Source organism: Dreissena polymorpha, chromosome 1 (genome assembly GCF_020536995.1).
Source record: "Dreissena polymorpha isolate Duluth1 chromosome 1, UMN_Dpol_1.0, whole genome shotgun sequence".
In the NCBI taxonomy this organism is placed as follows: domain Eukaryota; kingdom Metazoa; phylum Mollusca; class Bivalvia; order Myida; family Dreissenidae; genus Dreissena; species Dreissena polymorpha.
Window position 1 is genome coordinate 164,788,305 of NC_068355.1, and position 27,626 is coordinate 164,815,930.

The following is a 27,626-nucleotide window of genomic DNA, read 5'->3' on the forward strand; positions in this document are numbered from 1 at the left end:
CCATGCAACTCGTCTGCAACTTCACTGCCGCGCATGCGCAATTACATTATTGAACCCAACGGAAAAATAATTCGAAAGAAAGAACTGCAGGACAAAACGTCCAACAGGGCGTTGAGACGAACTGGTATGAGAAAGACGATAGAGAAAATTTGTTGTTCTTGCAAAGAACGAATAAGTTCCTGATTTCCAGTTACAAGGAGTGATAATATGATCACCTCCGTGTCTGTAAGTAAACCACGACCGATGTGTGATAGTTGAAACCATCACAAAGGAATCGTGAAAATGTGTTGTAAATGAAAAACAGCTAAAAAGAATTTTCGCTTTTCAAGATGTAGATGTGCAGGTGATATTCGTTAGGATACCACATAATTGAGAAAATCAAGATACATTGTTCTATGTGATCGTCCATAACCTTATCTGCTCACATCTGTATAAGATGTAAGGAAGGTTGTGGTAGAATAAACTATATTCTTGCCAAGATAATCTTCTAGTCTAGACACCACTGAATAGTGGTAAATAATGACAAAAAGATGGAAATCTGTGTCATTAAATAATCCCAAGATTAATACAATTATCTTAAAAATAAAGCTGAAACGGACGTAAGAAAAGACGTCTCAGCAGAAGGACCGGTGACCGGACCGGTAAATACCGACCGGTGACCGGAACCATTTGTCAAGGATGGGTGGGCAAAGAAACCACGGCAAGCCGAACTTTCCCACTCCAAACACACTTGAAAATTGGTAGAATAGGACAGTGTTTAACACTTATAAGTTTATGACCTATCTACAGAATATAGCCTCTTCTTGAACCAATAACAGGCGCCTTTAAAATCCTGGATAATACAGGTCGCGAAGTCATCGATTTGCGAAGTACGGAAATATGATTGATAGTGGTACCTCCGGAATCGGAGGTGTGATGGCAGAAAAAGGTGAAACCCTAGGGGTAACCTTAAGCGGGTCCACGCTTGCCGGTAGAATGCATGGAAGTCTTAAATTCTGACTTGATTAATCCATTTACTTCAAGACTTCTAACTGGGACGAATTCCGAAAGGAATACGACCAGTTATAGGAAGACGGCCTGTTATGGCCAGAAGTGTAATAGAAGAATAACTTTAAGATGAGGTCCCTCCAGATCCTAGGATCTAAGATCTGAGTTCAATAGGTCCTAAGCCATCTACAAGACTGTAGCCGCTATGCGGTCAATCTGATAGGCAATCCTATGTATCAGAACTCTTGTTGATTCCAGTAGCTTGAAAATATGCACTGCCGTAGGAGCAATAGAAAAGCAGAAGTCGATACAAATGTCGTCTTGCTAATCCTGCTAGCGTCATTAATGTGTCCCAACTGTTCCGTGACACTGACTGCAAAGTCTGTAGCCGACAGGTAAAGGCGGTTAAAACAATTCATCCTTCGGGTCTCGAACATAAATTAATAGAGGTCAAATAGTAATGTTCGACCTCAATGCTAGTCTCCGAGCCCACTTCAGCCGATCTATCTGCAAGACCAGTAGTCTGCATGTAGCCGGTTGAGATAGAAGTACAAATAACAGATATAGCATGATTTGGTAACCGTCGCCAGTAGAACATCAGTATTGAAAAACACAAAAAGTAATGTAGATTGTTGAATCCATAAAATATAGTATTCAATACAATCATAGCCAGGGGTATACAACTATGTAATGTAGACGATACCCGTGATACTAAAAATTGACTGATGAAAACACAGTGGAATACCGGTAATTGGTAAGTGGTGACCGAACCGGACCGGTCAATGACCGGTAACTGTAGCCCGGTGAACGGACCAGTCATAATATGACCGGTGACGTTACCAGTTAAAGACCGAAAAATGGTGGAATCCATATGGTCTGTTATCAATGTCAAGCACTGCTCGGAAAAGAAGATCATGCCAAAAAATCCAATCCGATGGAGATGAGACATCACTTATTCTGACCGGTGATCAGTGATCGGTGATATGACCGATGAATGGTGACCGATGTCCGGTGAACGGGACCGGTATAATATAACTGCGTCAGAATGAAAATATCTGGTGCAGAAGAATGACCATCCACGAATTCATCTGATAATGTTAACCGGAAAACAACGGTAGATTATCAGTATTAATAGGCATAAGTGTCCTTGTAGTCGTAGTGGAGAAAAGAACAGCTTATCCCGAAGCCTGAATGTTAAACGAACTAGTGTTCGTATACAACTACGGCTCGGTGACTGCAACATGTGTGGATGCCATAAGAAGAACCATCACACGTGGAATGGAGACATGATATTCCTAAAGGAATAAAATGGAGAACGTCGATATGACCAGTAGGTTCATTAACGCCTACGTGAGAAGTGGCGACATCCATATAACTTCGATGCCGAAATATTGTTCGGCTACACTGGAAATATTGTCTTCTACAATATTGTCTCCGTGAGCATTGACATGATCGCTTACGAGCGTATCAACGCCGAAACACTGCTCAATGAAGGAGAGGTATGTTCGATAACTATCCAGTGGTGCTCAATGCAGTCCGCTGATGTCTACGTGAAGGTTGACGACGTCCTCGTTTCCTGCGATGTCGAGATCTGGATCGGCCGAGATGTGGATCGGCTGCGATGAGACCGAGATCTTCTAGAATAACGTCTCCGTGAGTGACGACGTGATCGCTTACGAGAGCCGCGACGATGAGAACTGCTCGACGAAGAAGAGCGTGTCCGATGTCTAATCCTTGATGAAGACGATGTATTCAACGAAGAATAGGAGAATAATTCAATGAAGAAGACCGAGTTCTTCTTCTTGACCGGTGACTGGTGTTATCGGTGGCAGGCCTAACTGATGACTGTTGACCGGTGACCGAAGCGGTGATCAATGACCGGACCGGTGACCGGACCGGACCGTTGACATGACCGGACCGGTGACATGACCGGACCGGTGACAGACCGGTGACCGGACCGGTGACATGACCGGTGATCAATGACCGGACCGGTGACCGGACCGGACCTGTGACCGGACCGGACCAGTGACCGGACCGGTGACATGACCGGTGACCGGACCGGTGACATGACCGGTGACCGGACCGGTGATCAATGACCGGTGACCGGACCGGTGACATGACCGGTGACCGGACCGGTGACATGACCGGTGACCGGACCGGACCGGTGACATGACCGGTGACCGGACCGGTGATCAATGACCGGACCGGTGACATGACCGGTGACCGGACCGGCCGGTCAGACGTCGATCAATGGTCCGTGATCAACGTCCCCGGTGACGTACCGGTCATATCATGACCAGTGTTGTCACCGGATAATGACCGTATGGCGGATGCCAAATGGTCCGGCATTGGTCGATGTCCTTGACCAATGCCATCGGGCAAAGACCGGCTGACGGGTGTCGCCATATGGTCTGATGTTGACCGACTGTCTAAGAGACTTAGCATAGTACGGTCGCGATCGTGCCCGATACCGGGTGACTGATACTGCAACTATCATCCATGATCTGCGAAGTCACCGGGTATTTATCCACTCTTGTTTCTGCGACCATCATGTAGTCGAATATATGAAAAACAAGAGCAAAGCATATTCAACCATAAACTGGTCACAGACCAGATTATCATACGGCACATAAAATCATTATTTGACCATAATGAAAATTATAATAATACTGCCGTAGATCATAAATTAAACAAAAGATTAATTCAAAACAGATGAAAAATAAAATGACGATCAATTAGATTGCCATACGGAACGTTAAAATCATTATTGCACACAATGGCAAATGATAAACAATCTGTCAATAGAAGAACACGCTTTGCACAATCTCGTAACACATTAGAAGAACATGCTTTGCACGTTCTAGCAATGTATTAGAAGAGCACGTTTTGCACGTGGTCGTTCGCACCTGAAAACACCCAGCATGGTAGAAATAAACCATTGTTCGATAAAAACAAGCATGGCTTACCTTTTACAAATGAAACAAAATCCATTAAATCCACACAAATTAATCCGAATGAGAAATAAAAAGATAAATAACACAATTAATCTATTCAAAACCCCAATCAACCAAGTGAAAAACAATATTTTAATTCAGAGCCGTAAAAGACACGTATACACCTGGTTGATCCGGAAAGAATATTGAGGGTTGGTTACCGATTTTTGGCTAGGCTGCATTGCACTATGTTTAACCTGGCCTGTATTACGGTATTGAGGTGGCGGATTCCCAGTTAAAATTCTGGATGAGTTATTTCCCCTTGGAAAGTATAAGCATACGATAACAGGTCAGTATTTATGACATTAAAATCTCTTGAAGCAAGCATCACACATTGCTGTTATTTCCTTTGAGTTTCATGACATATTAATGAACAATTCTCTTCATTTTTACGAAATGCAATTTTCATCTCAATATTACATTATTTGCAAGGGAAAAAAAATCCCAATTTTAGTCAAAACAAGCAAATTCGTTGAATTGATATCCCCCACCAAAAATAAATTTGTTGACAGACCCCAAACTGACTAACAGAGGGAAAGACTGACTGACAGATGGAAAGACTGACAGACGGAAAACACCAATTCTAAATCCATTTGCGTAAAGCGGGGTATTACATGATTTTTCCCAATCAAGAGGGCCCAGGCCCCATTCCCAAAATGGTGATATAAAACTACACTGGTTTCTATGTGCACTTACTGGAACAGAGCCTCCTGTCCCCCACACTCTATGAAGCTCTGCAGCATGAGATGGTATGGCTGCTTCTTGTCATCAAACAGCATCACAGACGTGAAGCCCAGAGAACACACCAGGAACGTCAATCTAAACAGAATTGGACACGCTCTGGGAAAACCGGGCTAAATGCATGTGCGTAAAGTGTCATCCCAGATAAGCCGATGCTGTCCTGGGATGACACTTGCTGTATTGATTTGACTTTGCTAAAAAGAGACTACCTTTAAACGAAAGAATACCATAAAAGAGGAAAGTGACATTCTTTATTAGCCTGTGCTGACTGAACAGGCTCATCTGGGATACCACTTTACGCACATGCATTTAGCCCTGTTTTACTAGAACACCTTTCATATGCACTTTTATTGAAACCAAATGGTCAACTGATTATACCATCAAGAACATCTTGACAGAAGATATCTTGGTTCCTAGTACTTAGCTGTTTTTTTCTGATGATGAGTTCAGTCAACATAATATCAAAATAAAATATTTTGTTCAAAAATATGTTATGGTACACAATTTTAATGCTATATCTAAACAAGGCTATTGTCAAGCAATATGGTCCCCTACCGGCTCCGCTATTGTCTGATATGCCACACTTTCAGGGAAAAAAAATGTTTGGTTGCCATAGCAACCACAATTTTTGACGTAGGAACAAAATGAAATGACGTGCATAATGTCCATATTGCCATCAATCCATGTCGCAAGTTTCATGAAAAAATATTAAGAACTTTAAAAGTTATTGCAGGATCCAGAAAACCACCATTTACAGCAGTATTTCTAGTCTATTTGTTGCCATAGCAACCAGAATTTTTGACGTAGGAACAAAATGAAATGACGTGCATAATGTCCATACTGCCATCTATCCATGTTTCAAGTTTCATGAAAAAATATGTAGAACTTTTAAAGTTATCGCAGGATCCAGAAAAGTGTGACAAACAGACAGACAGACAGACAGACTCACAGAGCACAAACCATAGGTCCCATCCGGTGAAACCAGTAGGGTACAATAAAAATTTCAAAAGCCAAATAGTACTCCTGCATGTCTCTGATTTCATTTCCTATGCAAAACACATGCAACTTGGTAATAAAAGATACAACACTAGTTTTTGTGACTGTTAATCTGACACAATGTAAGCCTGCGCATACCTGAGTCTGGGGTGGGGCGAGTATGTGGGTGGTTCCCACTTGATGCCATCCGTGAGCAGCTTACACAGCCATTTGGCGAGACTCTGAGCCGCGGGACTCGGTACGATGGGGATGGTGGGTGGCAGCTGGTTGCCTCGCTGTCTGAGACGCCCGCCCACTGACAGCTTCACCAGGAGCCCAAACAGCTCTGCGAGGGCCCGGCCCAGTCGAGAGGAGACTGTCATCAGGGGCTTCAGCTGCCTCACCTGGGACATGAAATCATTGGCATTTATATTTGAGCCTCGATCTGTGAAAAGAGGGTTTAATGCATATGTGTAAAGCGTTGTTCCTCATTTGCATGTGGGGACTGCACAGGCTAATATGGGATGATACTGTACACACATGCATTTAACCCCTTTTTCACAGAGCAAGGCTCATATCTGTAAACATAATAATATGTTAATGCCATCTAAAGGGAATGAGCCTGGATAATGTTGTAGAACTTTTAGTCTAACCCTTTTTCCATTATGTATGTATGGGCCAATGTATCATTTGTAATAATGTCATTATTTCAGAAAAGGTAATTATGCGAGGATCAAGATGGCGACGTCCATGCCGTTACAAGTATTTTTCACTGTTTTATACCCTTTATGACTTTTGTTAAATTTTTAACCGATCACTTTCCACTCATATCAGTAAGAGAGTTATTAGCGTTTAGTTTGTATTAATATCCCCTTTATACCTCCACTTAACGGGCTATCAATTTTCTAAGCGGGAACTGTTACATTGAGATCCCGCTAAGAAATTTTCTTCCAAGTAAAGTTAAGATATTGAGCAAATATTACTGCAAAATAAACGCTAATCACTTTCTTGTTGAAATGGTGGAAAGTGAGGGACATTTGAAAAATTGATTAATGATATAAAACGGCGAATAATACCTCTCTTGGCTTGGACATAGCCATCTTGATCATCAAGTGATTACCCCATGTTACTTGCAAATGGAAAATAAATATATTAAAAGTAACCTGGGCCTGAAGGGCTGGCGACAGCTTGGACTTCTTCCCTTCCTTGTCTCCGTGCGTGACTTCATCTGAATAATTTAAATAAAATCTTTGACGAATACCATTACATTTTCATATGCATATCTTTTTATGAGCCACATAACACATTTCTACTTGAGAAATATAGAATGAACAATAAGTGTGTAAAATTTAACTTACTTATGAATGAGAAAAATTAAACTGCTCTTTATAATCTTGGACAATACATCAATATTAAAGAACAAGAGATGTGTTTGTCAGAAACACTATGTCCCCTTTTGCGCTGCTTTGAAGCTATATATTTGACCTTTGACATTGAAGGATGACCTTGACCTTTCACCACTCAAAATGTGCAGCTCCATGAGATGCACATGCATGCCAAATATCAAGCTGCTATCTTCAATAATGCAGAAGTTATTGCAAAACTTTAACCAATTTTAAAGTTTTGGGGCACACAATGAATGACAGACAGACAGACAGGCCAAAATCAATATGCCCCCCCCCGATCTTTCAATCCGGGGGCATGAAAATTAATTAAAAGAGCAATCTCGATAACCACTGAAAACAAAATGAAATTAAATAAAAGTACACATATTATTCGTCTACATGCTGCATTTAACTTAAAAATAAATGAACATTGTGTATGTAAATTTGTTGCAAGTTGAAAACTCGTATCCCATATTGTTAGATTTTCTTGAATATCACATGACCCACAGTCTGCGCATGTTAATGTCTATGTTATGTATATTTTTTTTAGTTGTAAACCCTTATCACATAGGTATGTGCTAAGTATAAATAAATTGTTGAAACCTGTATCCATAGTGATGGGTGCATCCGATGTCGAGAGTGACTCCATGGCCTGACTGACCCCATTGCTGCCCGGGCTCACTGAAGCTCGAGACAGAGGGTCATCTTCCTTACTGTCGAGCTCAGCTTTCAGATCCTTGTTCAGTAGTTTGTTCATGTCTGCACGCCCGAACTCTGAGTCAGCAGGTAGTCGGTCCTCACTGCATAGCGCTAAAAGCACGGTGCTCTCCCAGACCAGGGAGGTGTAGAGCTTGCTGAGACCGGACAGAACCTTCTGTCCCAGCTCGGAGCCCCAGTGATTCACTGAGATGTTCCTCATGTCCGTCTGAACACACACACACAAATTATAAAGTTAAACTAGAAGTTGAGCATCAGTCTGGAAAAATGGGGCTTAATGACAATATCCGAATTAATGGAAATTTACATTTAAAGTCTATTCTAAACAAAAAGCCTTTTAAAGTGGAGTGTCATCATCTATTTGCATGTGAGAACTGCACAGCAATCTGAGATAACATATAACGCACATGCTTTAAGCCCTATTTTCCCTGGGTGAGGCTCAATAAAAATTTTAATGATGTCCAAATATATGTCTGTAGAGATTTGTGTTACAGCTTTGGAAATGGGACCAGTATTGTTCGAATCAGGGATGTTTGTTGTGAAATTTAAGTAATGTTGACATTTTATGAAAGTTATTTGAATAACTTCTATCTTAACTAGTGTTATCAAGGTAAAATGTGGAACTTTAAAACTAGTGTTTAAATATAACCATACAAGAAGTTTCATTATTTACAGCTAAGATTTGCATAACAATGCATTAAGAAAGTTTGTCCTTTTTTTATTTCTGTTTGAATTCAAATTAAAAACAAATAAGTAATTTGGCATGGGGAAAGGTCCTTGAAAGGACAATGATAAAGCATACAAATTGGAGCCTTCAACAAGGAGTTTGATAGTTGATGATAAAGGGACAGAGCAAACATATTCAAACAGTGTAGTAAATGGAGTAAATGGAGATTTGGTATGGCATTTTCTAAACAATTAAATATTTTAATTCATTTGCGGTAGTTGAACTAAAAAACTTGCAATTTCGGAAACAAAAGGAAACCCTACCTGTCCCATTTTGCAGACATGGACAAACATGGTGATGTAGGCATGTGCGGACGACAGGGAGTGCAGGAGGGGGGTTGCCGATGGTGACATGGTGGCGTCCGGGATGTGGGTAACGCTGGCTAGCTCCCTTAGTAGCACCGACCCCCCAGGGGCCTCGAGGGATCTGTGAAGGGGCTCAAGGCCGTCTAGCACCTTGTTCAGGCTGGTCAAGCCAACCTCCAGCACTTTAGGGTCGCGCAACAGGGTCTAAACAATGAAAAGGAACTTCATCAGTCACAACTTCTCAACACTGTCCGACCAGTGTCATGCACACAAAATAATACAGATTCAAATCTTCACAACTCCAACTCATTGGCAATATAATATTAACCATCGGTTGACATTTAGGAAGAGATGATGAATGTATATTTAAGGCGTACACAAGTATTTCTAGCCATCGCATACGCTAGTCAACATCAGACCTTTTTTTGTGCAAAAGAATGTAATGACAACATGAATCACAATGCAATCAATACCACTTTATTCTGCAAGTTTATTTTGCATTCTGCACTGTCAGTGACCTACCCTTCAGCAAAAACGAATTGAGTAAACGAAGAATATTTTGTTATGAAAAAACAAACATTTTAAATAATGTGTTCAAAAAGAAGGTAGTGACAACATAAATCACAATGTTTTCAGTACCACTTCATTCTGTATGTCTATTTTGAATTCGGCCCTGTCAGAGTGACCTATATTCAAGTCAGCCCGTACACATGAATGCAAATGGAACAAGGGACAAAATTGTCACAAAACCAGGTTTTCATTGTGAAAAACAATCTGATTAAGGGAGACAACTCAAACTGAACTTTTGAAATGAACAAACAAAATAAACCCCCTTTGTAAGTTTGTTTCAAAATAAATCTATTTTAAGTTGTGGTGACCTTGACATTGGAGATATTGACGTGATTCTTTCGTGCGACACACCGTCCCATGATGGTGAACAAATGTGCCAAATAATTGTAAAATCTCACAATGAATGACATAGTTATGGCCCAGACAAGCTCATTTATTGCCAATTTTGACCTTTGAACTCAAAGTGTGACCTTGACCTTGGAGATATCGACGTAATTATTTTGCGCGACACACCGTCCAATGATGGTGAAAAAATGTGCCAAATGATTTTAAAATATGACAATGAACGACATAGTTATGGCCCGGACAAGCTTGTTCCGCCCGCCCGCCAGCCAGCCAGCCAGCCCGCCCGCATTCGCCAATCTAATAACCAGTTTTTTCCTTCGGAAAACCTGGTTAATAAAAATGCCATCTATAAAACATCATACTGCATATTTATTTTGCATTCGGCCCTGTCAGAGTGACCTATATTCAAGCCAGCCTGTACACATGAATGCAGTTTATAGAAAATTACCCATATTTTTATCTTTTTTTTCAAGTAAATTGTGCAAAAAGAAGGTAATGACAACATAAATCACCATGTTTTCAGTACCACTTCATTCTGCAAGTTTATTTTGCATTCGGCCCTGTCAGAGTGACCTATATTCAAGCCAGCCCGTACACATGAATGCATTTATTGAAAGCTTCATGCCTTTGCTAGTTTATTAAGTCATTTATAAATAGATCTTTAAGCATAATGCTTTCATTAATCTTTTATTTTCAGATGTTAAGATGCATTTAGCCCTGTCAAAATTGACCCACATTCAAATCAGACTGTACATGAGTCTGGCTCGGAGACCACTAAGTTTACTTAATGTGCATCAATTGGTGTCCCAGATTAGCCTGTGCAGTCAACACAGGCTAATCAGAGACAACGCCTTACGCTTTGATGTTAATGTTTTGTTAAAAAAGGAAGTCCCTTTGAACTAAAAATCCACTTGAGGCAGACAATGTCATCCCTGATTAGCCTGTGCATACTGCACAGGCTTGGGAGACAGAACACACATGCATTAAGCACCATTTTCCCACAACAAGACTCATATTATTACCAACAAGAGATGTAATCCTGGAAAAAACACCATGCCTCCTATTGCGCCGCTTTGAAATAAAATTTCAATATATTATTTCACAGGTTTAGAAATTATCTCCCTTTTAAAGCTTATTACTTCCCTTGGATTGTATTTTTTTTACTTTTGACCTTTAAGAATGACCTTGACCATGTTCTTTCACCACTCAAAATGTGCAGCTCCATGAGATACACATGCATGCCAAATATCAAGTTGCTATCTTCAATATTGCAAAAGTTACGGCCAATGTTAAAAGTTTTCGGACGAACTGACGGACAGACAGTTCAAATGCTATATGCCACCCTACCGGGGGCATATAACAAATCTGTTCACTTATCCTATGAAAAGAGGTAACAATGCGAAATGAAAGAGTCTTAAGCAAACATCCATGGCACATGCAAACTTTTATTATAAAATTCTTTTTTAATGACATACCAGTATTGCCTTACAGACGCTGGCTACAGCCTGACATGCAGGGGAGGCGGGGAACTCGATGGGTAGGTTGGGAAGACCCAGGATGTCCATCAATTCTGGCAGACCATTCTGTACCACAAACTCACGGCAGTGGTCATCTGTAGAGTTGTTACTGAGAATAGCCTCCACAAACTTCATCTGCAACAGACGTGTTTATTTTGCATTCTGCCCTGTAAGAGTTACCTATATTAAAGCAAGCCCGCATGAATGCAATGGGTGGAAATTAACCATATTTTTCTAAAATACACTGTAATTCCAATACAGTGCTGTCCGTTATAACGCTGTGTCCAATATAACGCGGGGGTCCTTGGATCCCGTTTTTTCTCCAGCCTTCCATTTCTGATTCAAATCCATGTTATGCAACATAGTATTTTCAGAAAATTCAAAGAAGTCGGTGATCACAGCTTGATTGCTTTATTTGTCGGTATAACTGATTTTAATCGATTAGAGTTTAAACGACATTCCACAGCTAATTGGTGTTAATCTGTTTTGTAATGTCAATAAAGGTGAGAAAACTCGCGAGTCCGTGTTTATTACATGTATTTCCTATCAGAGCGGTTAATTTCAATAAGGCAAGTGCAAGCGGATAATTATCAAATTAAAGTTATTTAAAATGATTACCTGTTTATGTTTTAAGTTTTGTATTTATCATGTATTGTATTTCATTGTATATAAACTATGGCTGTGTAAGTGTGTTATCGTTTATTATATGCTATACATGCTTTATAAATAAAAATATCTTTGTGTGTGTTTAATGTTTCAGTAAGTATACAAAAAATAAAAAATAAAATCCTGACGATTTATTTACATGCTAACGCAGTGTAATAGTTAACAGAGATGCACTTAAATTTTTGCCCGTTATCATAAAGTCCACGGAAAGCACGTTTTTTACATGCTGCGTATGACGCAATAAAACATTTCTTTGTACATGTATCGTATTGCATTCAATCTAAATTTAAATTCGCTCGTCCAATGCAAATTGTGTCCCAATGCACTGTACTATTTTTTCTGAAAAATGGCGTAGGCATATGAATTTGAATATGAAATTCATAAACATATTTCTTGTCATAAATGTTTAACATTATTTTTTCGTAAGTGATGTTGTAATTATATTGGATTATCGGATAAATGTGCACATAAGAAAAGCGGTATGTTTACTGTTATCGATCGATTCGGTTTATATGCGTCAATTTGCTGATGACAACACAGCATGACAATACACAGGACCTATATTATAGGCTATACAATACCTGTTTTTATAGCCCCTTTAAATAAATAAGCTCAAAACTTATAACGCTGTCCGTTTATAACGCTGTTGCGTGGCTTGGACCCCGTCATCCCCATTATATTGGAGTTACAGTGTATATAGAGTAAATTGTGTAAAAAGAAGGGAACGATAACATAAATCACCATGCTTTCAGTACCACATCATTCTACATGTTTATTTTGCATTCTGCCCTGTCAGAGTGACCTATATTCAAGCCAGCCCGTACACGTGAATGCAGTGTGTGAAAATTAATATATTCCATTCTTAAAACATATTCATATCAAGATAAGTAAAAAAGTGTGTTTTCATTATCAATTGTGTGTAGAAATAAAATCAAAGTTATACTGCCATTTTTTTATTACTGTTACAATAACACTTCTGTTTTCTAACAACAAATATTTTTTATTTCAGAGTACCAAACAGCATATACGAGTACCTAGTAATCAAATTTTAACTCAGTGTCTTTTCAGTTTTGGGGGAAGGGGGTCGGGTCCCCTGAGGGGGGGGAAATTTGCGCGTAAAAGGGGAAAAGGGGGAAATTTCTATGCTTAGCTAGTAACAGTACAAAATCAAGTTTTAACACTATAATTCACCATACAGAAGGAGAAAAACATAATTCCAACTCTTTTATTCATAAACATGTTATGTTCATGTTCAAAGTTCAACATTTCTGGGCTTTTCAGCGAATTTATCAATTATTCTGGTGACCTCCTCTTCACCAAGTCTCTCCGTGTGCAGACAAAGTCTGATCAGGGACTCCAGTGTAGCTTCCCAAAGCCTGTTTCTCTGTGGCGTGCAAAGCAGGTTGAGCAAACTAAACAGTCTTTCAACAATCTCTTGACCGGACGTTTCTGGCGTTTCACTGCCGGCATTTGAAGAAGACTTACTTTTAAGTTGTACTTGTTTGAAAAGAATATCAATTTATTTTTAAGTTAAAACAGATTTGTCAATTTTTTTACGATAGCTTATGTTGTTGTGCGACATGATGGAATACGTATGGTTTGCGGTAGATGTCGTAAAGCGAAAGTCGTGATAGTGAACTACGTACGGTTTGCGGTAAAGGCTAAAATAAAGTAAACACGCGGATGCAGCTCTGGAAAATTGTAGTAAATTCGTAACAAAAGACGTATTTAAATGAGGTATTGATTAAAATTGAATAACACTTCCGAGAGGGGAATTTTAAAAATATTTGGGGGAAAAATATATACTCTAAAGATGGGGGAGTGGGGCCGAATAACGCCTAATATTTCATCCAAAAAAAACAATGTAACTAAATAAGTTTAGTTAAAGGGGCCTTTTCACAGATTTTGGCATTTTTTGAAGTTTGTCATTAAATGCTTTATATTGATAAATGTAAACATTGGGTCTAAAATTCTCCAGGAAAAAATCAAGAATAAAATTTAAAAAAGAAAAAAAAGGTAGACCTCAGCAGGGCTCGAACCACTGACCCCTGGAGTCCTGGAGTAAAAAGTCTCCTATTTAGACCTCTCGGCCATCCTTCCAGACATACTGTTGGACGCATTTTATACTTTATATAACCAATCCTCGTAGTTTCACAAAATACAATGACAACAACAGAACTCTCCAAATTATTAATTCGTTTCGCATTGCAACGCTTAATAATTTTTAGGTTTTTAAATCGTCACAAGATGTATATTATGGCTATTTTAGACCATGGTAAATGTTCGGAATTACTTTTTCCTCACAAATATCATAATTAAAACGAAAATTTGCGAATCTGAAACAACGTTTTTCAATTTTGTCAATTTACCCAAACGTGAAAAGGCCCCTTTAATCCCACCTACAGTGATTCTACAATGATCCTATAATGTTTTACAGTATTACTTCTTTAACACCATTATTGATAATTCCTGTAGCTTTGTGACAGACATGACGTATACCCCCACCTGTCGCATTGACACGGACTATTTTGCATGCTGTCTTCACAAAACAAGAGAATCTAATTTATGGTGATTTCTAAAAATTATTATGCCACTATTATTCATGTCCATTTTCACCTTTGCACTCTTTATTTCTTTCGCATGACATGCCGTCCAATAACAAAACAAAACAAGAGCATCGCATAACGGATGCCACGCTCAGCTATGGGTGCAGTTTTGAATAAATGAAAGCTGGTCCGATTATTTTTTTTAGAGGTCACAGTGACCTTGACCTTTGACCTAGTGACCCTGATGTGGGTGTGGCGTGTAGAACTCATCTAGGTGCATCTACATATGAAGTTTCAAAGTTGTAGGTGGAAGCACTTTAGAGCCAATGTTAAGGTTTTAGCACGACGCGGACGGCGGACGTCAGACGTCGAGCTGACTATGACAATACCTCGGGTTTTCTTGAAAACGCAGAGCTAATTAATGTACATTTAGTCATTTTAAAATCTCACAATGAATGACATAGTTATGGCCTGGAAAAGCTCATTAATGGCCATTTTTGAACTTAAAAGTGTGACCTTGACCTTGGAGATATTGACATAATTCTTTTGCATGACACATTGTCAAATGATTGTGAACGTATGTACCAAGTAATTTTAAAATCTGACAATGAATGACATAGTGATGACCCGGAAAAGATAATTTATGGCCATTTTTGACCTTTGAACTCACAGTGTGACCTTGACCTTGTAGATATCGATGTAATTCTTTTGCGTGACACACCGTCCCATGATGGTGAACAAATGTGCCAAAACCTCACAATGAATGATATAGTTATGGCCCGGACAAGCTCATTTATGGCCATTTTTTACCTTTGAACTCAAAGTGTGACCTTGACCTGGGAGATATCGACGTAATTCTTTTGAACGACACATCGGCCAATGATGGTGAACAAATGTGCCAAATGACATTCAAATCTCACAATGAACAACATAGTTATGGCCCGGAAAATCTCATCTATGGCCATTTTTGACCTTTAAACTTGACCTTGGATATCAAAGAAATTCTTTCGCGCGACACACCGTCCAATGATGGTGAACAAATTTGCCAAATGATTTTAAAATCTCACAATAAATGATAAAGTTATGGCCCGGACAAGCGTTTGACCTTTGAACTCAAAGTGTTACCTTGACCTTGGAGATATCGACGTACTTTTTTCACACGACACACTGTCCCATGATGATGAACAAATGTATCAAGTTATTTTAAAATCTAACGATAATTGACATAGTTATGGTCCGGACAAACTCTCCGTTTAAAACACACTAAGTGACCCCATGACCTAGTTTTTGACCCTGCATGACCATATTCAAACTTGACCTATGCCTCATCTAGATACAACTTGTGACCAAGTTTGGTGAAGACCGGATGAAATTTCGGGACAGACCGACAGACCGACGGACCGACAAAGTGACTCCTATATAGCCTAATCCTAATAATTTTGTCATGGGGTCATTATAAATATGTAGGTCAGAAATGCCCACCTTTTACTAGGACATCAATAATTCGATAACTTGAGCACATGTAAAGGTCCCTAATTCTATAAAATATTTGAATTAAATAAAGGATTTTTGTTAGATATGGTGGAATATTGATTTTAATTCACAAGTGATCATAGAAAATGTTATTCTGCGCCACTTGTTAAAGTATATTTTTTCTATGATCAAGAGTGAATTTAAATCGATATAACACCAAATCCAACAAATTTTCTTTTTAGTTTATGCTTACGAATATTTATTTTTGTATTTTTGCCATTCCGGAAAATATAATTCCCCGTTGAACGTCTCCCAGGTATTTAAAAAGGAAGCTCATCTGTATGTTTTTATAAACATCAATGCAGGAGTCTCCCATGGGGAAACTTAAGATATCTACAAAAATAAAACAATGAAAATTATCGATAATTTTCACTGTTATGTTCCACTGTTTAAAACAGTGAAATATCAGTTTTAATTCACTGATATTTCTCTATAACCCATCGGAAAGCATAAAATAACACTTCATATTATAATAGCTGTATTGCATTATTTCTTGTTTTATAAACAAGATATGTGTATTTGATGAATATTCTGGGGGGTTTTACTACAACTTAGAATTTTTCAAATGGTCTAATATTTCAGAGACTGTGATTGTTTAATTGATTTCTTAAAGAAATGTTACTGTATCTAGCCAGATTGTACATACCACATTGAGAACATAATCCATCAAGGGTATTGCACGTTTATCTGCTGGCACAGAGGTGGCAACACTTGTTCTGAAAATACAGGCATTATGAGACACATTACGCTAAAAAAATTATCCTAGTTTTGTGAAAACAGGGTTTAATATATTTGCTTTAAATGTGCCTTGCTTAGCATGTGCAGTCTGCACAGAGTAATAAGGGACGATATTTTCCGCCAAAACTGGATTTTGCGTTTAGAAGAGACTTCAGTTAAATTTAAAGTTAAATTAGAATGGAAAGTGTCGTCTTTCATTACCTTTATGGACTGCACAGGCTTATGAGGGCAAAATTGTACGCAAATGCAATTAGCCTGATCTTCCCAAAACAAGGCTTAATAGATCCTCCACTTTGCTCACTTCCCCACTTGGTGCTCCTAGTGCAATTTTACAGGAAAATCCAGTTAAACAAAGCACCTGAACCAAGTAAGCTCAACAAACACAAACTGAGATAAAGTGCAAACATCACTGAAAACCATCTAACTCATATGCATGTACAGAAAGAAGGTAATGAGAACACCATTAAAATGATATCAAAACCACTTCTTTCTGCCTGTTAATTTCGCATTCGGCCCTGTCAGAGTGACCTATATTCAAGTCAGCCCGTACACATGAATGCAATGTAAGGAAAATAAACTATTCTGGTTTCAAAACATCTTTTTTAGTTTATGATATACAAAAATAAGCAACAATGACATAGATGACGACATTAATAAAACATTGATCTGCAAGTTAATTCAATCTTCTGTCCTGTCAGAGTGACCTATATTCCAGTAGGCTCATACATATGATGAATGCTGTGTGTAAAAACCAATATATTCCATTCTTAAATCATATTTTTGAATTAATTTTGAGAAACAAAAGGTTATGACAAGCTAACCTAGACATTATCACAGAAGTAGTAATATGGAGTCAGTTGTAATTATGCGACCGGTGTGGCTATTTTGGACCCTATGGTGCGGTCTGTTTCAACCCCATAATGTGAATGAAGTTTGTAAAACTGAATTTTATAAAATTAGGGAAAGTGTGAATACACCGTGTTCCATACCAAATATTACAAATCTGGACATGTCAGTTTTTAAGATGTATATTTTGTATAAAGAAGTTTATTCATATAAGTGTAGAGGGTTAAAATGAATCATTTAGTTGTAAAAACAAATCTTTAAGTTCTAAATCTGTACACAACAAAAGTACAAATGGCATAAATAGCAATACCAAAAAGTTAAATATCATCTTGCAAACTTTATATTGCATTCTGCCTTGTCAAGAGTGACTTGTACTCAAGCCAGCTGTTACACATGAATGCAGTGTAAGGATGAACCATATAGTAATGACATATCAATCCCAATTATAACAGTTAAACATCAATCAGCAAATTTGTTGTTCATAAAACGCTGTCGGAGTGATTTTTATTTAAGTTAAATAATGCAAGTTTTATAATTTCAATACAAATGTCCAACGTAATATGGAATCCAGACACAAGTTCAAAATCTAAATAACCATAATTAATGTAGCACTCACTGTATAAAGGACTCTGATGCAGACTCCGCAGGTTTAGCCTCATGCGAGCCTTGCCCCTCTCCAGTCAAGGGAGGTGACTCTAAGCCTCCAGCCCCTTGGGCGACCCCTGCAGCAGCCATGTCCTCCTCCTCCTCATCGTCATCTGAGGACCCCCCATCCTGGGTCTGGGGCGAGCGGGCGTTCAGCAGCTGGTCTGCCTTGGCAGCTGGCTTCTGACACACATACTGCTCATCATGACCCATACGGTTCACCTCTCGTAATAACTGTAAACATGGGAGAAAAACATAGCAACTTAGTATGGGATTAAGTAATTCTCTGAACTCATCGAGCCTCACTCTAAGAAACCAGGCTTAATGCATGTGCCTACAGTGTTGTCAAAGATAAGCCTGTGCAGTCCGCACTGGATATTCAGGGACAACACTTTCCGCTTTTACAATTTTTTTCTTTATAGGAAGTCTCTTCTAAACAAAAATCCAGTGCAGACTGCACAGGCTAATCTTGGACTGCACTTTAAGCACATGCATTTAGCACAGTTCTCCCAGAACGAGGCTCAGACTGTGGGCCATGGAACCTCATCAACAGCATAAAAATATCAGCAACGAATGAGGTAGACAAACAATGATGATTGATCTCATTATACATGACCTCAATGTTTAAGTCACAACCATTATTCTTCACAGACCTCAATGATTCCTAAGGCCCTAGCCTACGCTATATACTGACCTCAATGATTCCTGCAGTGGCATCCTTACGAAGGGAGGGCTGGTGTCTCATCAGGTCATCCATGGCGTTACCAAGGTTACTTGCAGTGTCTCCTGGGGATACACAACACACTTCTGTCAAGAGTACTACAGAAAATGGTAAACAGTATTCAAATGGGCCGTGCTCTGTAAAAAGGGTGATTAACACTTTCTGCCTAATTTGGATTTTTGCTAAGAGGAGACTGTCTTAAAATGAAAAATACCATAAAAGCGGAAAGTTATGTCTTTGATTAATCTGGGACGACACTTTACGCACATGCATTAAACCCCTTTTTCACAAAGCACGGCCCAAATGCAGTTTTTTCTGAGTTCTGCTTGCAACCACTGGGGACTATCAATTTTAAAATCTGGGGGTTTCTACAAGAATTTGCGTTTTCTATGTTGTTTATATGTGTAAGCATGCATCACGAAGATCACCTGGCCAATGGAATATATAGACTTAATAAGAAAACAACGGTTAAGATATAAAAAATGTTGGAGACAGTTGATTTGCTGCATTGATGAAACGGAGTGTAAATGGGTTTGAAGACATTGGAAAATAGTTACGTCGGATTTTTCTTACTTGCCTGTCACACACTGTAAATGGTACTTATTACTTTTTATGTTTGATCAGTGGTTTGTATGTGATTTGCACATACCGGTAGGTACGTGTAAAGGAACACTGTGTATAAAATACTTTAAATGAAACCCCCCTAATTGAATCATCAACTCAATGACAAATCAATCTGAATAGAGACTCTGAGACTAGAGTTGTATAAATTCAATTCCAAATACATAATGATGTTTACAGTATTAACAGGTCTTAATGCATGTGCATAGAGTCGTCATAAATTAGCCTGTGTTTCAGGGACAACACTTTCCGCCTAGATTGGATTTTTTTTAAGAAGTCTCTCGATTCCAATAAATACTTCCATAAAAGCAGAAATTGTCGTCCCTGATTAGCCTCAAATCAGTTCTACTTTCCTTACTCACCAAAAGGTTCAGCACTCCTGCGTCTCCTCATTGCAGGGAGGTAGTCGGGGGACAGCAGCACCTTGAAGAGGCGCTCAAAGGGCTTGCACTTGACAAACGCCTCCAACCCGCGCGCGTTCAAACAAAGCGCACTGAACACATTCGGCAGGGAGGCCAGTACCTCTCTAGTGGCAGGCACCTGGCAGGAACAAGCAAGCAAACATGAATGTGACACATACCAGGGTTAGACATTTCAATTGAAACACATTAGCAATGTTTTGTAAGCTATTTCGATCTTTAAATAAAATCATCTTATTAGCAGACATTTTTAAAAACAGCTGTACATATTTCAAGACTACGACTACACTTATATTCTTTTTTCAAATTTTCCAAGAATTATAAAGCGTGCAACACAACAAATATTTAATGAAGACAAATACTTTTTGGCAAATATTTTGCTTACGAAATATGCATTTATTTTGTGATGGTTTTCATTCATTTTGAATTCAACAAAAACAATAAGCAAATGGATTCTTTGAATGTTGGCAAATGTAAACAAAACAAATGTCACACGTGTGTACAGCAATAAAGGACCAGAATGAGGTACATAAAACACAAATATTTTTCACGTTGAAAAATAATTGATTATTGGACATTTTAAATAAAAAATATCAAGATATTTACCAGTAGATGAGAAAAAGAAAAAGAAGTTAAAAAACTCTTTAAAATACATCATTATTACAATAAAGCTGTACAAAGCACTTAAAATAATGTTTTTCGCACCTACACTGGATTCACGTTTAGAAAAGAACTATTGCAAACAAAAATGCAAACAAGGGCTGTTTGTAAAACATGCATGACCCCAATATGGGCTGTCAGTTGTAGCGGCAGCAATTGTGTGAAAACGTTTTTTGTCACTGTGACCTTGACCTTTGACCTAGTGACCTGAAAATCAATAGAGGTCATCTGCCAGTCATGATCAATGTACCTATGAAGTTTCATGATCCTAGGCCTAATTATTCTTGAGTTATCATCAGGAAACCATTTTTCTGTTTCGAGTCACTGTGACCTTGACCTTGACCTTTGACCTAGTGACCTCAAAATTGATAGGTGTCATCTGCCAGTCATGATCAATGTACCTATGAAGTTTCATGATCCTAGGCGTAAGCATTCTTGAGTTATCATCCAGAAACCATTTTACTATTTCCAGTCACTGTGACCTTGACCTTTGACCTAGTGACCTGAAAATCAATAGGGGTGACGTCCTCTGCCAGTCATTATCAATGTACCTATGAAGTTTCATGATCCTAGGTGTAAGCATTCTTGAGTTATCATCCTGAAACCATTATACCGTTTCGAGTCACTGTGACCTTGACTTTTGACCTAGTGACCTGAAAATCAATTTGGGTCATCTGCCAGTCATGATCTATGTTCCTATGAAGTTTCATGATCCTAGGCGTAAGAATTCTTGAAATATCATCCGGAAACCATTTTACTGTTTTGAGTCACTGTGACCTTGACCTTTGACCTAGTGACCTGAAAATCAATAGGGGTCATCTGCCAGTCATGATCAATGTACCTATGAAGTTTTATGATCCTAGGCGTAAGCATTCTTGAGTTATCATCCGGAAACCATTTTATTGTTTCGAGTCACTGTGACCTTGACCTTTGACCTAGTGACCTGAAAATCAATAGGGATCATTTGCCAGTCTTGATCAATGTACCTATGAAGTTTCATGATCCTAGGCCTAAGCATTCTCGAGTTATCATCCACAAACCATTTTACTATTTCGAGTCACTGTGACCTTATCCTTTGACCTAGTGACCTGAAAATCAATAGGGGTCATCTGCCAGTCATGATCAATGTACCTATGAAATTTCATGATCCTAGGCGTAAGCATTCTTGAGTTATCATCCAGAAACCATTTTACTATTTCCAGTCACTGTGACCTTGACCTTTGACCTAGTGACCTGAAAATCAATAGGGGTGACGTCCTCTGCCAGTCATTATCAATGTACCTATGAAGTTTCATGATCCTAGGTGTAAGCATTCTTGAGTTATCATCCTGAAACCATTATACCGTTTCGAGTCACTGTGACCTTGACTTTTGACCTAGTGACCTGAAAATCAATTGGGGTCATCTGCCAGTCATGATCAATGTACCTATGAAGTTTCATGATCTTAGGCTTAGCATTCTTGAGTTATCATCCGGAAACCATTTTACTATTTCCAGTCACTGTGACCTTGACCTTTGACCTAGTGACCTGAAAATCAATAGGGATCATTTGCCAATCATGATCAATGTACCTATGAAGTTTCATGATCCTAGGCCTAAGCGTTCTTGAGTTATCATCCGGAAACCATCTGGTGGACGGACCGACCGACATGTTCAAAACAATATACCCTCTCTTCTTCGAAGGGGGGGCATAACAAAATCACAATTCCATCAATGCGTAAAGTGTTATCCCTGTTTAGTCTGTGTAGTCTGCATATGCTATTCTGCGGTTGCCCCTTCAAGCTCATGCATTAAGCCCCATTTTCCCAGAGCGATGCTTGTACACTTACATCTTTGATGAGCAAGGCATGCAGTACGACGTCAGTGAGGCCGTTATCCTGCAGGGAGGAGAGCAACGAAGGCTCCTGGAACACGTACACTGTCACCACATCAGTCGCTGAAATTGACAATATACTGCGGCATTGTACATGTCCGAATGTATCAACAATCATGCTGTTCTAAAAGACAATTATCAAGAAATAATGCTGGCAGTTATCTGAATTTTGTAAGGAACATTATTATTATGGAATAACTCCACCATTTAAAATAAAGGTCCTGTTGCATTTATTCTGGTAAGTTTAACTATCAAATTAATGTCCAAAAGTATATTGCTACACTTTTCACTAGGAAATGACATTGTAACGGCAAATCAAACTGGAAAACAAAATAAAATATGTACATGCAAGCTATCAAAGTCTTCACCCAAGGAAATGTGACTAGGCCTCTGTCATCCTTCAAACTTACCCAGCAAGAAGAGTGAGGGTCCATAGTACTCGGCATTGCTGATGATGTGCTTCAGTGACTTGGGCAGAGAACCATCCATCACTGAAACAGACAGCTTACATGTTGTATTAACCCTTAACCACTCAGATACGCAAGTACCATAATCATTATTAACTATACTGAAAACTGTATGTTATATTGTGATATTTGATTGTTGACATTGAAAGAACAATAATAGTACATATTATTATTCGAAAACCACTTGTGAGACAACAAAGGAAAACTGGTTGCATCGAAGAAATTTTGGGCCAGCGCTAGCCCTGACACACTTTAACGTGATTGTAGTATCTTAAAAAATTAAATTAAAACTGTATTGTAATAGCTCAAGACATCATTTTAAACCTTCAAAAACTGATGGGCAGCAAACAGCATGAAATCTGACAGCGCCCTCACACTACTTTGGGGGAAGGGGTCCGCAGCCCTTAGGAGGGGGAATTTTCGCAGTGTTTCCCTTTTTGTTTTGTCTTTTTTACTTACTCTCTCATTATTACATTTGAACATGTTTGCGCTATATTCATTGCATTTTTCATAATTTAGTATGTTTGCAAAGATTTAATTGAAATAGAATTGAGATATAAAAATCATGAGACACATCTTTTTATTAAAAAAAAAAAAAAATTATTTTTATATTTTAGGGGGAATTTTTCCCCCCAAAAGGGGAAAAAAGTATACTTTTCAGGTGGGGGACTGCCGCCGAATTTCGGCGGCAGATTTAATAGATTGAGGGCCCTGTCTGAACAGACTGCGAGTTACTCGCCGGCCGTTCTGGTTTTATGCTGGTTGCATACAGCCATTTTCACTTTGTTTCCGAGTCGGAAAGGGTAAAATATTGTATTATAAAATTCATTCATTCATCTGGAATAAGAGTTTATAAATTAAAAATGCTTTTTTTTGTTATTCTTTGTCTAAATCATTTAGCCAAAAGTGTACAGTTTTCTGCTAAATATAAATAATGTTTTAAGTGACAAAAACAATAAACGATCATGCACAACAAAATTTCTCCTTTTAACATGGAAATAACAGGAACTCTATGACAGAGAATGTTTATGTACAGACAGAAGCTAGGGCGGGCCTTAATTGCAAAGCCAACACAATCACTTCACTCTGCATGTTTATTTTGCATTTCGCCCTGTCAGAGTGACCTATATTCAAGCCAGCCCGTACACATGAATGCAACATCAGGAAAGTAAACAATTAAGGTATACTTTTTTGTTATAATAATTATGTGCAAAAAGAAAGCAAATATGACATACATTACAATGCCATTAATACATATGAATACTTTGTGTGCAACGATATAATATTTTGGTATTAACATAAAGTTATTAGTTTATTATATGCAAAAAGAATGATGAATGACATGAATAAAAATGCCATTTATAAAACATTATTCTGCATGTTAATTTTGCATTCGACCCTGTCAGAGTGACCTATATTCAAGTCAGCCCGTACACATGAATGCAAATGGATTGAAAATGAACCAAATATTGTTAAATATTAACAGTAAATTGTGCAAAAAGAAGCAAATGACAACAGAAATCACAATGTTTTCAGTACCACTTCATTCTACATGTTTATTTTGCATTCGGCCCTGTCAGAGTGACCTACATTCAAGCCAGCCCGTACACATGAATGCAGTACAAGGACAAGGGGCAAAATTGTCACAAAACCAGGTTTTCAACTCAAATTGTGATTGGAGATATTGACGTAATTCTTTCGCGCAACACACCATACAATGATAGTGAACAAACATGCCTAATGATTATAAAGTCTCACAATGATTGACATAGTTATGGCCCGGACAAGCTCATTTATGGCCATTTTTTACCTTTGAACTCAAAGTGTGACCTTGAACTTGAAGATATTGACGTAATTCTTTCGCGCTACACACCGTCCACTGATGGTGCACAAATTGCCAAATGATTTTAAAAACTCACAATGAACAACATAGTTATGGCCCGGACAAGCTTGTTCCGCCCGCCCGCCAGACCGCCCGCCCGCCGACATTCGCCAATCTAATAACCAGTTTTTTCCTTCAGAAAACCTGGTTAAAAATAAACTATTCTGGTATTAAAAGAAATTGTTTAGTTTATCATGTGCAAAAAGAATGATTCAATGACATAAATAAAAATGCCATTAATAAAGCATCTTTCTGCAGGTTTATTTTGCATTCGGCCCTGTCAGAGTGACCTACATTAAAGCCAGCCCGTACACATGAATGCAATTAATCAAACTGACTTAAATTGCATAAAAGGTTTACTATAAACTTCAAGCAAAAAAATCTTGTATGTTCATGGTCCTGACTACTCACAGTGCCGCATGCTGTCAGAGAAGGAAGGCTCGGGTATGGCTTTCTTCATGAAGTTCAACATGGACTTGAGAAGGGCAGCTCTCTGGGGGAAACACTGCCGACCTGCACAAAACAACACACTTACCAACAATAGTTCTATATGAGAAAAGCTCCAGTAAACCGGGGCTTAATGCATGTGTGTAAAGTGTTGTCCCATATTAGACACTAGACAGTGCAGTCCGCAAAGGTTTATCTGGTACAACACATTACACGAGGCTGTGTTTAAAATAAAAAGAGACTTCCTTTAAATAAAAAAATATATACAATCGAAAAGTGTTGTCCCTGTAGCTAGATCTGGAAGGACATTTCATGTAGACGGATTAAGCCCGGTTTTCACAGAGAGAGGCTCATATATTTTTAGTCTGTTTTTCTCAACGCTTTATGCCTCTGTTCATGCTTGTTTTTCTGTAAAGATTTTCTTTATAATTTTAAGTGTTTATTTTGCTGGTCTCTGGTTGAAAGCCGTAACTTCATTACATTCCTATGGAAGGTACTAAGCTGGCGAAACCAGAAAATACGCATAAAATATAATGAAACCCATTTTCAGGCATTAAAATAAACATACATCAATATTCATCACATGTTTTACTATGACTTTTATAGCACATACCAGGCTGACCACACTGAAAGCTTTATAATTATAACTGAAATCTCAATATTATAACAAGAAACAAATGTCATAATGCTTGACACACAGTTCAGGGATTTTTTTCCTTCTTTAAAAAGTACTTGTAAATAGAACTTTCCAAATTAAGGAAAAACTACAAATTCCGCAATGTCCGCCTGAAATAATCCCAAAAGTAAGGAGATTTTCATCAACTTCCTTCCAAACAAGAGCTGTCACCATAGGATGACTTATGCCCCCTATAAACGCTTGATAGAAGTTATGAGCTTTTTTCGAAACCTAAACACAGATTTTGAAACCTAAACGCGGACCATAAGTTCAAGGTCAAGGTCACAGGGGTAAAAATTTATGTGCAAAGGCCTTGTCCATATACACATGCATTCCAAATATGCAATTGCTATCTGAAGCGACATAGAAGTTATGCGCATTTTTCGAAACCTAAACACAAAGTGTGACGGACAGACGGACGGACCGACGCAGAGCTCAAGATAACTTTTTCAGCGGAGGGGTATTTCACTCAAGAATTTTTTTATTGATGCGTAAAAATCAAAATCCGATAATGTTAAGAAGTATTTATGTCCATAGGATCAGAATTAATAATAAATTGTACATGCAGTGTTAACTCCCTATAACAAGCAGTCTTGTACACAATAAAGCAATCACTTTTGTTTTCTTTAACATTTCAGGGCTTAACACTAACTTTTTTCAACTATCCCATTCGGGCTTGTAAATGCAGAACCTATTAGCCCTGACCAATCTTTCATGTGCCCTGACCCAAATATTATCAAAACCTTTATATTTATCATTCAACTTGTATTTTCTTGTGCATGGAGATGCGCAATTATGATTCAATCATTCTTATTAGCTTGCCATACTAATGCTAATAAATTCAATATTCATCTACTTAAGACATCTATTTGTAATCTTCACGCCATTTCGAGAGAAATTTCCTTGTTTTTTTCCCCTCATACTTTCTATTATTTTCCTCCTTCCCTTTTCTTTTCTTATCTGAGGAACCCCCATCCCCACCCTTTAAGCCAAACTTAAACAACGACATGAATGTTAAAACCTTTTTAACATAGATTGCCGCGGTTGCCGTCTGACGACAAATGGTAAGTGAATCTTAGGTGTCGCAAAATAACGTGTTACGGTAGTCGTAACAATTGTACAGGGTTAACTCTCTACTAAAAGCCACGATCAACCATTAATATTAGATTTGCTAATTGAATTGCGTAAAAAAGATTGTCAAAACACTTCTAATCGATCAAACAAACAAGAGTTCCGCGGTCGGAGATGACCGCATTGAAGCCGGATTTTTGATTTAAATGACAGGAAAGTACCTTTCGTGTTTTTGTCAATGCAATACTTAAATTACTGAAATATTGTTCAAAGGTCAAAATGAAATGTAAGTACTTTTCAAGGCATGAGCAAACCTTGTGTTATGTTTTGAATGCATGCATATACATGAACAACAATAACATTTAAGGTCACAAATATGAACTTGAATTGACAAGTCCATGTCCAAGCATACGAAAGTTAAAACAACTTTTAATTTTTAACATTCAAGGTCACAGTGACCTTGACCTTCAATGACCTTAAAATGACCAATTGTCATCTACTAGTGCTGGCCAACCTTCATGTCCAGTTTGAAGACTGTAAGTCCAAGCATAAGA

At 38.4% G+C, this 27,626-nt stretch overlaps 1 protein-coding gene across 19 annotated transcripts in view; it reads right to left on the bottom strand.

Annotated features, from left to right (window-relative positions):
- The window catches only part of LOC127859027 (E3 ubiquitin-protein ligase HUWE1-like), a 187,591-nt gene that overhangs the window by 112,268 nt on the left and 47,697 nt on the right, over nucleotides 1-27,626 (bottom strand). For 18 of the 19 annotated variants that reach the window (XM_052396422.1, XM_052396417.1, XM_052396510.1 and 15 more), the window contains 13 exons: nucleotides 25,290-25,391; nucleotides 22,940-23,020; nucleotides 22,486-22,592; nucleotides 19,941-20,118; nucleotides 18,931-19,022; nucleotides 18,208-18,470; nucleotides 16,654-16,723; nucleotides 11,221-11,397; nucleotides 8,789-9,034; nucleotides 7,685-8,006; nucleotides 6,860-6,924; nucleotides 5,856-6,100; nucleotides 4,677-4,799 (listed from right to left, as the gene is read on the bottom strand). In XM_052396422.1, the coding sequence (XP_052252382.1) occupies nucleotides 4,677-4,799; nucleotides 5,856-6,100; nucleotides 6,860-6,924; nucleotides 7,685-8,006; nucleotides 8,789-9,034; nucleotides 11,221-11,397; nucleotides 16,654-16,723; nucleotides 18,208-18,470; nucleotides 18,931-19,022; nucleotides 19,941-20,118; nucleotides 22,486-22,592; nucleotides 22,940-23,020; nucleotides 25,290-25,391 (2,071 nt within the window). The remainder of the gene's footprint in view (nucleotides 1-4,676; nucleotides 4,800-5,855; nucleotides 6,101-6,859; nucleotides 6,925-7,684; nucleotides 8,007-8,788; nucleotides 9,035-11,220; nucleotides 11,398-16,653; nucleotides 16,724-18,207; nucleotides 18,471-18,930; nucleotides 19,023-19,940; nucleotides 20,119-22,485; nucleotides 22,593-22,939; nucleotides 23,021-25,289; nucleotides 25,392-27,626) is intronic. The other variant, XM_052396431.1, reaches the window with a different exon arrangement.